General features: G+C 40.0%; 1 protein-coding gene across 4 annotated transcripts in view; it reads left to right on the top strand.

The window, feature by feature from the left end:
• C10H15orf41 (chromosome 10 C15orf41 homolog) overlaps positions 1 to 14,734 on the top strand; it is a 232,961-nt gene that overhangs the window by 124,557 nt on the left and 93,670 nt on the right. For all 4 annotated transcript variants that reach the window (XM_005685467.3, XM_013966954.2, XM_013966957.2 and 1 more), the window contains 2 exons: positions 1,375 to 1,440; positions 2,047 to 2,152. In XM_005685467.3, the coding sequence (XP_005685524.1) occupies positions 1,375 to 1,440; positions 2,047 to 2,152 (172 nt within the window). The remainder of the gene's footprint in view (positions 1 to 1,374; positions 1,441 to 2,046; positions 2,153 to 14,734) is intronic.

Here is a 14,734-nt window from a genome sequence, read left to right as displayed (position 1 = left end):
TTTATAGTCCAGTTTTCTAAATTCTCTTGTTTTTAAAGTAAGATTACTTTAATTTTATTTCCTTATCTCAACAGTTATGTTGGTATTTTTTTATCTTTCAAGCAGAGGAGATTGTTTCGAATTGTAGCATCAGTCCTTCAGAATTTCAGTAAAGGATACCAACTTTAACCAAGTGTAATTAAATATATAGTTTAAGTGTATCTCATCATTAAAAGGTTATTTATGTTTAAAGTGCTGACCTTTCAGGATGTACACAAGAGTGTTCTAAAACAGAATTTCTGAACGTTGGCCATGAAACCACTGTCTTGGCCTGACAAATGAATTGGAAATAAGCTACCCAACACTGGGAATGGGTCATTAATTTTAATCAAAGGTGATGCAGGAAGGCGAATGGGATGCATGACAATGTCAACAGCCCAGTAGATGTTAAGAGACCACACAGCCTTCCTTGTTACTTGGTTGGGCCATTAGTTGAGGTTGGGTGAAGACAGAAAGCCATGTCTGGAATTGAATGACCAGGTCACTCCAAAATCTAACAGAGAACTGCTCATTTCAGAATCACATTGTAATGCCATTAGAAGTCAAGGACAGCTTTTAGAAAATATTGGAGGATTTTTTTTTTTTTTAAACCAAGCATCTAGCTAGTTTTTTCCAACTTTGACAAGCTCTCTGTTTTCTTGCCTCCTTTCCTCCTGAATGGCTTATTGATATTTACAGAAGATCAAGAAATCGAACAGACTTAGAAAAAAAAATCTCAAAGCCTGTTTGCTTTTCAGAATTACATATTCTTAGTTGTAAAACTCTGGTAAATGCCAGAAACAATAGCAGACCAAAGGTATTAAGCAGGGTAATTAATGCTCTGTGGGGATCTCATTGTCCCTTGTCTCTCTCTTATGTTCTTGTATGTAGAAATGGTTTCACTAATTGAAACTAAACTTTCTTAATTGCTTTAATGAAAGCATTTGTTTTATAATTGTAAAAGCCAAAGTGCTTATGCCTTACTGTAAATTGTCAGTATGGGCTTGATAACATTAGCAATATTCATGATGGTGGAAACCTTTTCTTTTAATCAGTAAGTATATTTCATTATTTTGAGTATATTTTCAATTATAAGAAAGGTAGCATATGACAGCTTGAATTAATGATGTTTATAATAAAGATATAAAAATGCAGAAGGGACAAAGAGACATTTTCATATCTCTGCTTCAAGTTTGTGAAGAAAGTTCATTTATTCTGACACAGCACTGCATACATAAGAATGATATGTGTGACTGCCTTAGTAATTTTTACACATTTTTAAGAAAGAAAAGCAATTATATTGCTGTCTTGTTAATGGAATACTGTCATAAGTAATAGTATTTGTTCTTTCTGTAGATGAAGATCAGCTTCGTGCAAGGGGTTATGACAAAACGCCAGACTTTATTTTACAAGTACCAGTTGGTAAGTCCTTAGACTCTACTGTGCATTTGTTTATAGAGTAAAGTGATGTGTTTTTTTCCCCATAGCTTTTAAAATTTTTGTTAATATTAACAAATGTTACCAAAGAATCTGTATTAGCTTGATAATTTTGTATTCAAATGTGTGACATAATTGCAAAAGATTTTTAAGTGGCAGGAAATAATAGGTTCAGGAGAAACCTAAGCTTTAAAAACTTTTACCTATGTTGAAGAAATAAGCATGTCTTCAAAAGACATTTTGGTTACCATTTTCAAGTCATTTCTCTATATATTGCATTTTTAAAACAGAGTTCTGTGGAAAAGCCAGGATCACTTTGGTTTGCTTTCTTATTATTTGTCAGTTTATACAGGCAGTCTCAGAATAGGAGAGAGACTTTTGTAAATGACAAAAATAAAAGGGGTGTGACTGTAGCATAAACGTTCCTTGTCACAAACAGATACGATGTGTTGTTTTATAATTACATCTCTAGATGATGGTGAGGGTTAAGCCTCTCTTCGTTAATGTGAAGCATGGGAGAGACCCAGGCAGAGTCAGAATTTTCAATCTCCCCTTCCCTTTGCTCTGTATTTGTAATGCTTTGTTCCTTAGCTGTAGAAGGGCACATAATTCACTGGATTGAAAGCAAAGCCTCATTTGGTGATGAATGTAGCCACCATGCCTACCTGCATGACCAGTTCTGGAGCTACTGGAATAGGTAAGGCCCCATTATTTTTCTCTTAAGATAAACGATACTCAGCTGAAATTTCATTAGGAAAAAAATATTTTGTTTAGATGGTGAAAATGCTAGTAGCCTTTGTTTCTAGTAAATACACAGACTTGATTAATGTATTCATTTCAGATAATTTCGACTTCTCTGCATTCATAATGTTGCTTCACTTTTTAAAACAAAAAATCTGTGCATGAGGTCAAAATTATTATATACTCCATTTTCCATTTTACAGTGATAATATTGGTGTCACTTAAAATATGAATAATAGGATGTGGTATATATTATACTATTGACACTGACTTTTATCCTCTTGATGTGAAAGTTATGCCTTCCATCAGATCTTAAAAAAGTATTTTATCCTCAGCTCTCTGAGGAAAGTATCCAAACAATATGAAAGTCAAAACAAATTGACCTTCCAGTGATAGAAAAGCATTTACCTACCAACTTCAACCAACATTTCCAAAGGCATGGGGATCTCAGTGGTTAAGAGAAAGATGGTGTTGGAGGAAGGGGGAGGATGCTGTATTGCTAAGTACCCCCTCATGTGTCTGGGCCTGCAGATTATCTCAGTTAATACAAGAAAGCGTGATTTGGGGATAATGGGATTTTATTCACAAGATTATTTGGGATAATGGGATTTTATTCCCATTTTACCGATAAGGAAATAATATGCCTACAGCTAGTTATCGTGCATTGTCTTGGTCACTTCTAAATCCGTGCTATTTTTAGTACAGCTCTATTGATGTTTACAATACAACTGTTGAAACTTTGGCATTTGCTATTATTGGAGTCCTAAGCTTTCATATCACATATTTTTTACCCATTAGACCAGAAGGTGGGTCAAAGGGTAACCTTCCTAGATTAACTGTGTTCCTTGGTACTGAACAACTTTAAGAATACGATGGTGGGATGGCATTGGTTTGACTCACTAAGAAACAACTCACTAAGAGACAGTAACATCTATGGGCAGTAGTCTTACCCTGGAACAAAACAGTGACAGTCTCCAGAATTTGGCATTATATTGTTACCCAGCTTTACAAAAGGCCAGTGGGCCTCGCCTGTAGCAGATGTGCTAAAATAAGCCCACTTTTTGCCATGGTAACAATGATCATGACAAAATGCTGAACGTAATGGCTTTCTTGATTTTCTTGTGTAATTGTGCGTAGCATCCGAGCTTTACTTTACAGGGATGGAGGAGGAAAGTGCAAAATGTTTTAGAAATCAATGCTGCTTCAGCGTTTCCTGTCTTTTATTCAGCCATTATTCAAATTAGCAGTAATGTGATAAATTGAATTTCAGATTTTTAGCAATTTTATGATGAGTTGGAAATAGTAAAGAAAGCATCATTTTTGATAGTATAGGGAAAGCAATGACAAGAAAATCAAATTGTTTAGGTTGCTAAAGGATTTTTTTTTTTAACTGCTAAACTCAATCATTTTGCATCAAGACTGTCTTCCCACTTTGGTACTGGTCAAGCCTTTTATGAGAAACAATTAGAATTTGAATCCAAAACAGTAAAGCTTACTTAAAAATTCCAAAGGCATGTCTTCATTCTAAAACAACTCAGCTATTGTCTACTCTGTGCTCAGCCCTCACCATTTTAGAAGCTGATTAAAATAATCAAATCACCTGTATGATAAACTATGGATTATTCACATGGCTGGAGGGGGTTCTGAGCAGTGGATGATTTAATAGTTTGATTTGGACTAGATTTTGGATTTTTTTTTTGCATGCTGCTTTTTAAATTTTAATGACGTTTTATTTATATGATTACTACTATTGCTACAATTACTACTATTGACTTATGTTTCTTAAACACTTTCTTTGAATGTATGCCAAGTAAGTGCACATAGTTCACTTAGGGCACGTTATGTGGTAAGGGGAAGCCAGATTATTCAAGAGGAAAATGCTCTACACAGAAGTCACTGGTTTACCAAACGTCTGCAGAGAGGCCAAGAAAAGCAGGTCATACTGACATTCAATGTGGAACATAGAGGCATTTACTTGTAAGTAAGACTTGTCAGTGATGGGGCATTTTGACTGAAGAAAACTTAGCCCATTGACCAAAGTTTGGGAATCCTACATTTTTCATATTTTCACCTCAACACAACTCAACAGTAGTTGCTAAAATTCCTCAGAGTTGGAAGCAATCGTCTCTCCCACCTGTAGGTAACCTTTCAAGAAAGAGGGTGTTGGTTGCAGTTTAGGCTAGTGGCGTTATTTGTGTAATAAGCCTCTAGTCAACATAAAACTGTTATCTAATGTCACACTGTTTTTAGATTTTCCTCCAGTTTTCTTGAGATATAATTGCCATACAGCACTGTGTAAGTTTAAGGTGTATATACAACATAATAATTTGACATACATACATCACGAAATGATTATCAGAATTGTCACCCTATTTTTAAACATTGGATCCTGTGATAAGAATGTTCAGTTAATGTTTGAAAAATCATAATCTTGTCTAAGCCTATTTTTCTATATAAATAACTTCAAAGCCCCTAAGTTTTAGTGTAATATTTCTCTGAGTTTTCTTTTTATGTAAATTGATATTCTTACCCACCCTATAAGCAACTCCTGACAAAGTTGACCACACCCTCCCTCTTTATTAAAGCTTTTGTTTGTTTGTTTTTGGCTTCCAAGAGACAGTCTTCTGAGATTTTTTTCCCTGGCATTCCATCTGTGTATTCTTTCTCCTTTTCCAGTTCTTCCCCATCTTCCCAGCACTAGGCTTGAAGGCCCTGGAACTCAGTGCTCACCCTCCTCCCTCTCCTGTGTACATATTTCCTGGGTGTTCCCTGGAGACCTCACCAGAGACTATGGCTTCCTATTCCGTCTCGTGCTGCTATCTCTAACTTTTATCCCCAGCCCTAAGATTTTCCCCCTAGTACACATTTGTTTGTCTAGCCAGCTGTCTGCTCAGTATCGCCTCCTGGATACCTAACAGATATCTGAGACTTTACATATCCAAAATTAAACTCTTGACTTTTCTCCTCAAGGTTATTAGCCTCTTACTTCCTCTCAAGCTCAATGAGTGGCATCCCAGTCTCTCCCAATACTCAAGCCCAAAGCCCCACGTATCATCACCAGTTCGTCAGCAGGTCCATTCAGCCCTGCCTTCACCACAGCTCAGACTGCGCCGTGTGTCGCCACCCCACCTGCTGTCGCTTCACTGTCCGTCATCTTCTCTCGGACTGTTCTACCGCAGTTTCTAAACTGGCCTTCTTACATCAGCACTTGTGCTCCTACGGTCAGAGTTGCATACCTTAGGCAGAGTGACTCTCAGAAAATATGAATCAGATCGTATCCCTTCCCTGCTTAACACTCTTCAGTGGCTCCCCACCACATTTAAAATGCAATTGATTTCCTAGAGGAGGGAGATGGGGTGGGAGATGGGAGGGAGGTTCAAGAGGGAGGGACACATGTACACCTGTGACTGATTCATGTTGGTGTATGGCAGAAACCAATACAATATTGTAAAGCAAATATTTACAATAAAAAATTTAAAAAAAAATACAATCCAAACTCTATACCATGACATTCAGAGCCCTGTAAGGCCTGCCTCTCACCTCAGACCCAGCCACACCTCTGCTCTCCCTTCACCTAGAGTTCTCTCTTGTCTCTGAAACTTCCTTGGCAGGTTTCTCCATCTTCCGTGAATCTACACTGCTTGTTTCTAATTCAAGACCCTCACTCTGGCTAATCCTTCTGCTTGGAACTGTCTTCACTTGGATCTCCACGAAGCTTGCCCTTTACGATGACATTCAGCTGTCTGCTCAAATTTCCCCTCCTCAAGGGGCCCTTCCCCAGCCACCCAGTCTAGATGGCGTCACCCTCAGTCATTTCTCTCCTCAGTCAGCTTTACTTTTCTTCATAAAATTTACCCTTATCTGAGGGAATGAATAAGACTGTAGGTAGAAACATTTAAACACAAATTTACTTGGTTTGGAAGAGCTTTGTTTACCTTTTGTGTTGCTCTTTCTAATTACTACATGTGTGCGGCTCATTCTTTCATAATCAAAACTTCAAGAATTTTTTCTGTCTTAATTCACTTCAAACAAATTTAAATTTTGCAATAGGCGCCTTCTGTAAAATCAGATTAAGTATAGAACTTAAGCTGCCTTTCCGGCAAGTAGGCCCTCATCCCAGGTATGAACCTTGATTAACAAGCTCCTTAGAACTCTACAGTCTCCACTTCTGTGGGGTTTAAAGACTGCCTTTGAGAAGCAGCATTTGGGCCATAATAGAGCCCCAAATTATATAGGGCTGTGTATACAGTTGTATAGAAAATACATATATATTTACATATATCAGTGTGTGTATATATATGTGTGTGTATATATATATATGTATATCAGAATATTTCAGACTACATATGTATACAAATTTATGCAGTTGACAACAAAAAAAATGCCCTCTCATCCTCCTTTTCTAGTCAAAAGGTGGGTTCTTTGACAATTTGACCTACATTACTAAGTGCATTTTCATTTTGAGATGATGACAGGTAACGAAAAAACTAATTCTATAGTCTGAGGCCAGAATATACATGGGTTCTAACTTGTGGCCTTTCAAAGAAGCAGAAGCAGACACCCTAGGCTCACTTTCGTGGTTGAAGATAAAATGGGTCAGTTTGGATGAAAACACTGATGAACCTAAATTACGAAGAGCCACATGCAGCCATACAGCACATGAACAATGCCCAACAGCACCGAGTCAGGAGCATAGAAATCTCATTTGTAAGCTCGGCCCAGTCCCCTGCCATCCTGGGCACATTCTGACACACTGTCATCAGTGGAATCTTTTTAAATGCACTTGTAGCTAATACCTCTCTACTTCTCTCAAAGAAGATCTAAGCTTACTGACTGGAAAGAATAAGGCAAAATGTTGTTTGAACATGATTTTCCAATTCAACAATCCTTGATGTAATGGGAGAAATCTATCCTGTTCTTGTATTTGAAGCCAGGCCTTGCCACTCTCTGGATCCATTCCTTGAAACAGCTTGCTTAACCTCCCTGAGCCTTTGTTTTTCTTCCTCAATAAAGTGGGGTCAACAATACCTTCTTCACATATTGTTGTGAAGATCAGTTGTTTAATACATACAAATCACTTTCACAGTGCTTGGCAATCAACAGATGTACTCTCCTCTGTCTCTTTTTCCTGAGTATCATGGTCTGATGGAATGTAGAAATCTTCTCAGCAGATATTTTAATTTCCTTTGCTGCTAGATAAACTCCTGCTCGGCTCACTTCAGCACTCAGCCTGACTGACATCTCTTTGGGAAACCTTCTTGTAGTTCAAGATTGGGTTCAGTGCCCCTCCTGTGTTTTCCTAATAATTTCATAGCATTTGTCAAATATTGTAATTGCTTGTTTACTTACCACTCTCCTCCAGTTAATATATTGAGTTCCGTCTTATCTGTTTTATCCATTGTCAAATGTCCAGAAGCCGGTGGGATGCCTGGCACATAGCTGCCAGTAGGTGGTCATAGATATTTATTGAACAAATGAGTATATGAATGAATTTTGTGATGCATAACAGACAACAACATTGTGAATCCACCACTAAGGATTGTGTTAGTCATTCTGACATTAAAACTCAGAAGGAGGCCTTCCCTCATGATCCAGTGTTTGGGGCTCCACTGCAGGGAGCATGGGTTTGATCCCTGGTCAGGAAACTAAAATCTTTCTTGCCGCACAGCACAGCAAGAAAGAAAAAAAAAAAACACAACAGGGCCAAAATTTTTTTTAAAGTATGGTACTCTAAGTATGGTGAGAAAAATGCTTCATTTTTCTAGAAAACTTTTATAGGCTTTCCAGATGTATAGACTTTTGCAGATGTTTACCATGAACTATATCACGTTTACTTACATACATTTTCAAATAGAAAATAACCAATAACTTCATGGTAAATACTATGAAGATTTTTAGGCACATGTTTTTAATCTTAGATTAATTACTTGCTTTCACAAAACTTCAGCAAGGTAGGTATCTCATTTGAGATTTGACATGAAATGCCTTAAAAATCCAAGAGTAAGAATAGAGACTTATGTACAATGTCCCCAAATATTTAGGGTTATGTTTCAAATTCAGTTCAGTTCAGTTCAGTCGCTCAGTCGTGTCCGACTCTTTGCAACCCCGTGAATTGTAGCACGCCAGGCCTCCCTGTCCATCACCAACTCTTGGAGTTCACTCAAACTCCATCAAGTCGGTGATGCCATCCAGCCATCTCATCCTCTGTCATCCCCTTCTCCTCCTGCCCCCAATCCCTCCCAGCATCAGAGTCTTTTCCAATGAGTCAACTCTTTGCCATCAGGTGGCCAAAGTACTAGAGTTTCAGCTTTAGCATCATTCCTTCCAAAGAAATCCCAGGGCTGGTCTCCTTCAGAATGGTTGGATATCCTTGCAGTCCAAGGGATTCTCAAGAGTCTTCTCCAACACCACAGTTCAAAAACATCAATTCTTCAGCACTCAGCTTTCTTCACAGTCCAACTCTCACATCCATACATGACCACTGGAAAAACCATAGCCTTGACTAGATGGACCTTTGTTGGCAAAGTAATGTCTGCTTTTGAATATGCTATCTAGGTTGGTCATAACTTTCCTTCCAAGGAGTAAGCGTCTTTTAATTTCATGGCTGCAGTCACCATCTGCAGTGATTTGGAAGCCCAAAAAAATAAAGTCTGACACTGTTTCCCCTGTTTCCCCATCTATTTCCCATGAAGTGATGGGACCAGATGGCATGATCTTAGTTTTCTTAATGTTGGGCTTTAAGTCAACTTTTTCACTCTCTTCTTTCACTTTCATCAAGAGGCTTTTTAGTTCCTCTTCACTTTCTGCCATAAGGGTGGTGTCATCTGCATATCTGAGAAAATAAAGTCTATTTTATCCTGCATGAATATCTGGAAATTCTGATTTGCATTAAGAATTCCTAGACTCCTTGGAGATCCATGCTGCAGGTGGCAATGTAGACAGAAGTGGCCCCACTGCATAGCCCATCTCCCTTTTCTTATCACTTTTGGCTCCGTCCTGGGACTTCCCTGATGGCTTAGATGGTAAAGATTCTGAGTTCTATGCAGGAAACCTGGGTTCAATTCCTGGATCAGGAAGATCCCCTGGAGAAGGGAACAGCTACCCACTCCAGTATTCTTGCCTGGAGAATTCCATAGATGGAGGAACCTGGTGGGCTAAAGTCCATAGGGTTGCAAAGAGTCGGACATGACTGAGGAGCTACCACTAACACTTAGGCTCCATCCTACACCTGGGAAGGTTTCAAGCACACCCCAGCCTGCGCATCCAAGTTCTATGTACCTTTCCACAAACTTCTGCTCTTGGTCATCTCTCTGGCCAGAGGTGCACACTCTGGTGGTCTGCCCTCTTATCAAAAGGGCAGGCTCTAGGAGTGATCTCAGAGCTCTTGAATCAGGAAGTTCTGGGGTCCCTGGTAACAAGGAGTGTGGCCTAGAAAGGTATTAGAGGGGAGAGACATCAGGTGAAGATGTTCCCTTTGCTCCACAGATTCCTCACCCCTTATGTGTGTGTGTGTTAGTCCCTTAGTTGTGTCCTGCTCTGTGTGACTGCATGGACTGTAGCCTGCCAGGCTCCTCTGTCCTGAGAATTCTCCAGGCAAGAACACTGCAGTGGGTAGCCATTCCCTTCTCCAGGGATCTTCCCAACCCAAAATTGGGTCTCACATATTGCAGGCAGATTCTTTACGGTCTGAACCACCAGGGAAGCCCTGGGCTGGGGTTCAACCAGAGGAGGCCAGAGCAGAATCCTCTAAAGTTTGGATTCAGGCTATGGACCCCTCTTGACTGGGTCTAAAGGATAGTATCAAAGTAAGCAAGTGTATTTGTCTTCCAAAGTCATTTCTGTGCTGGTATTAGGATATGAGGGGAGATGAGCACCAGAGGAAATAAAGTCTTGATCATATTTATGTCTCCCTGAAAAGATGAAGAGCTGAGTTGCATCTGTGGGATTTTTGAACCTTTGGCTCCAGAAAGTCTACTCTCCTAGAGGCAATGCTAAGCTAATACCTCTGCCACAAGAATTGATTTGACTTTAGTTCTTACCTCTAAGTATTTTTTTAAAGATTGGTTATCTACTCAATGGTCTACTGATTGCTTTCTCTGGTCTGTGCTAACTTGAGAGGTGAGGCATTTAGAATGGGGCTGCCGAGCAGTTAGACTCAAGGAAGGTATTTTTCAGAGGATGGCCAAAGATTTTTTTTTTTTTTTTTCGTATGAAGATACTTCCAGGAAGCCTGCAATTAGCCAAATCACAGATTTCCAGTTATTTCAGTCTTGTTAACAACACATCTGTCTCAAGTTGGAAAATGAGCCTCAGTTATAGATGCTCTTGGAAACCTTCAATTACAGTAGCCTCAGAAAGCACCACTGCCATATACTAACAAGCAGTCCTCAGCAGCTAGAGACATATTGACTAATAATTAGCAAATGTACTGCAGAAGGCCTCTCTAAAGGTAAAATATAATAATTTGTTTTTCCATCTCTTAGAATGGAGCTGGTTGTGAGATACTGATGTCTCCTTGCTCCAAACAAATATTTGACATTGTTATTAGCTGGAGTAACCTTGAAATATTTTTTTTTTAGGGAAGGAAGTGTCTTCTGTGTATATAGTACTTTGAGTTTTCATAATGTATCTTGCATTTGGAATGTGAATAGCAAGAACTTTCCCCATGAGGGAATTCATGTTTTCTGCCACTGTTAATTGTTTTCAGTGTTGACTTTAAATGCAAAGCTGAATGAACAATAGAAATGTTGTCTTAGGCTGTTGAAGTGATATTTGCAATAAAGAGATGGTGGTTGAGAAAACTGGTATGAGTTAAAGAATTAAAGGGAAAAAAATAGACTTATAAAGAAATATCAGTGAATTACAGTTCCTCAGAAAGATGTCTGATTATTGTCTTCAGATATATGCAAGATTTTTTCTTTTTGATTTGTTGACCAGTTTTCCAAATCCAGGGACTTAAGAATTGTGGAAAGGATGACTCTCCTTGCCAAACTATTATGATAGAGTTAATATGAGTCACGTATGTTTCCGAAGGTTTACTACAAATCAAAAGCTCTCTCAGGAGAAGATGAGCGCACATTCTTCTGCTCCACCATCTTGTCAGAATAGTGATACCCCATGTCCAAGGACAAAGGAGAAGCCCCAACAAGACGGTTGGAGGGACGAAGTCGCATTTAGAATCAAACCCCAGACCTGCTAGAAATGCTCGGAGGCTCAAACAAAACCTTGTACGCACCAGGACCCAGAGGCCCCACAGAGACTGAGCCAGACTTGCCTTTGAGTGTTTGAGTCTCTCCTGCGGAGGCATGGGTCACCAGTGACTTGCCGCAGGGACAGGGGCTCTGGCTGCGGCAGACCTGGGTTACCCAGCCTGTGGCATAAGCCCTCTTTGAAAAGGTCACCATTAGCCCCTCCACAGAGCCACCGAGCAGACAACCCACAAATTGCAGAACAATTATACCAAAGAGATTCTCGAACTGTGAAGAAAGTTCTAGGACACGCAACAGATTTCCCAACCTGGGGATCCAGCAAAGGGACTGAGAACCCCCAGGGAATTTGACTTTGGAGGTGAGTAGGAGACTGTGCCAGACTTGCCTGTGAGTGTCCAGAAGTCCAAACAACAGGGAGGGAACACAACCCAGCCCTCCAACAGAAAATTTGATTAAAGATTTCTGAGTGTGGCTCCGCCCATCAGAACAAGACCCAGTTTAGTCTCTCCCTTCAGGAAACTCCCATAAGCCTCTTATCCTCATTCATCAGAAGGCAGACAATGAAAACCACAATCTCAGAAGACTAACCAAACTGATCACATGGACCACAGTCTTGTCTAACTCAATGAAACTAAGAGCCATGCTGTGTAGGGCCACCCAAGATGGTCGGGTCATGCTGGAGAGTTCTGACAAAACGTGGTCTGCTGGAGAAGAGAATGGCAAACCACTTCAGTATTCTTGCCTTGAGAACCCCATGAACAGTATGAAAAGGCAAAAAAAATAGGACACTGAAAGATGAACTCCCCAGGTCAGTAGATGCCCAATATGCTACTGGAGATCAGTGGAGAAATAACTCCAGAAAGAATGAAGAGATGGAGCCAAAGCAAAAACAATGTCCAGTTGTGGATGTGACTGGTGATGGAAGTAAAGTCCGATGCTGTAAAATGCAATAATGCGTAGGAACCTGGAATGTTAGGTCCATGAATCAAGGCAAATTGGAAGGGGTCAAACAGGAGATGGCAAGAATGAACATCAATGTTTTAGGAATAAGTGAACTAAAATGGACTGGAATGGGTGAATTTAACTCAGATGACCATTATATCTACTACTGTGGGCAAGAACCCCTTAGAAGAAATGGAGTAGCCCTCATCGTCAACAAAAGAGTCCAGTATGCAGTACTTGGGTGAAATCTCAAAAATGACAGAATGATCTCTGTTCATTTCCAAGGCAAACCATTCAGTATCACAGTAATCCAAGTCTATGCCCCAACCACTAATACCGAAGAAGCTGAAGTTGAACAGTTATATGAAGACCTTCTAGAACTAACACCCAAAACAAATGTTCTTTTCATCATAGGGGACTGGAATGCAAAAGTAGGAAATCAGAAGATACCTGGAGTAACAGGCAAGTTTGGCCATGGAGTACAAAATGAAGCAGGACAAAGGCTAACAGAGTTTTGCCAAGAAAAAGCACTGGTCATAGCAAACACCCTCTACCAACAACACAAGAGATGACTCTACCCATGGACATCACCAGATGGTTGACACCTAAATCAAATTTATTAAATTCTTTGCAGCCGAAGATGGAGAAGCTCTATACAGTCAGCAAGGAGAAGGCGATGGCACCCCACTCCAGAACTCTTGCTTGGAAAATCCCATGGACGGAGGAGGCTGGTAGGCTGAGGTCCATGGGGTCACACAGAGTCAGACATGACTGAAGCAACTTAGCAGCAGCAGCAGCATACAGTCAGCAAAAACAAGACCAGGAGCTAACTATCACTCAAATCATGAACTCCTTATTGCCAAATTCAGACTTAAAGTGAAGAAAGTGGGGGAAACCACTAGACCATTCAAGAGGTATGACCCAAATCAAATCCTTTACAATTATAGAGTGAAAGTGACAAATGGACTCAAGGGATTCGATCTGATAGACAGTACCTGAAGAACTATGGATAGAGATTCATGACATTGTACAGGAGACAGTGATCAAGACCATCCCCAAGAAAAGGAAATGCAAAAAGGCAAAATGGTTGTCTGAGGAGGTCTTACAAATAACTGAGAAAAGAAGAGAAGCTAAAGGCAAAGAAGAAAAGGAAAGATATCCCCATCTGAATGCAGAATTTCAAAGAATAGCAAGGAGAGATAAGAAAGCCTTCCTCAATGATCAATGCAAAGTAATAGAGGAAAACAATAGAATGGGAAAGACTAGAGATCTCTTCCAGAAAATCAGAGATACCAAGGGAATGTTTCATGCAAAGATGGGCACAATAAAGGACAGAAAAGTATGGACCTAACAGAACAAAAGCAGAAGATATTAAGAAAAGGTTTGATTTGTGGTTCAGTTCAGTCACTCAGTCATGTCCGACTCTTTGTGACTGAAAGGACTGCAGCACACCGGCCTCCTTGTCCATCACCAGCTCCCAGAGCTTGCTCAAACTCATGTCTATCGAGTCAATGATATCATCCAACCATCTCACCCTCTGTCATCCCCTCCTCCTCCTGCCTTCAGTCTTTAATGCCAGCAAAATGATCTTCATGACCAGATAAGCACGATGGTGTGATCACTCACTTAGAGCCAGACATCCTGGAATGCGAAGTCAAGTGGGCCTTAGGAAGCATCACTACGAACAAAGTTAGTGGAGGTGATGGAATTCCAGCTGAGCTTTTTGAAGTCCTTAAAGATGATGCTATAAAAGTGCCGAACTCAATATGCCAGCAAGTTTGGAAAACTCAGCAGTGGCCACAGGACTGGAAAAGGTCAGCTTTCATTCCAATCCCAAAGAAGGACAATGCCAAAGAATACTCAAACTACTGCACAATTGCATTCATCTCACAGGCTAGCAAAGTAATGCTCAGAATTCTCCAAGCCAGTCCTCAACAATACGTGAACCGTGAACTTCTAGATGTTTAAGCTGGATTTAGAAAAGGCAGAAGAACCAGAGATCAAATTGTCAACATCCACTGGATCATGGAAAAAGCAAGAGAGTTCCAGAAAAATATCTACTTCTCCTTTGTTGACTACACTAAAGTTTTTGACTGTAGATTACAGAAAACTTGAAAATTCTTAAACAGATGGGAATACCAGGCCACCTTACCTGCCTCCTGAGAAATCTGTGTGCAGGTCAAGAAGCAGCCATTAGAACCAGACATGCAACAATGGACTGGTTCCAAATTGGGAAAGGAGTACATTAAGGCTGTATATTGTTACCCTGCTTATTTAACTTACATGCGGAGTACATCATGAGAAATGCTGGGCTGGATGAAACACAAGCTGGAATCAAGATTGCCAGAAGAAATATCAATAACCTCAGATATACAGATGATACCACC

This window comes from Capra hircus, chromosome 10 (genome assembly GCF_001704415.2).
Source record: "Capra hircus breed San Clemente chromosome 10, ASM170441v1, whole genome shotgun sequence".
Taxonomy (NCBI): Eukaryota; Metazoa; Chordata; class Mammalia; order Artiodactyla; family Bovidae; genus Capra; species Capra hircus.
The sequence above is the reverse complement of the archived record's forward strand: the minus strand, read 5'-3'. Positions and strand labels throughout refer to the sequence as shown.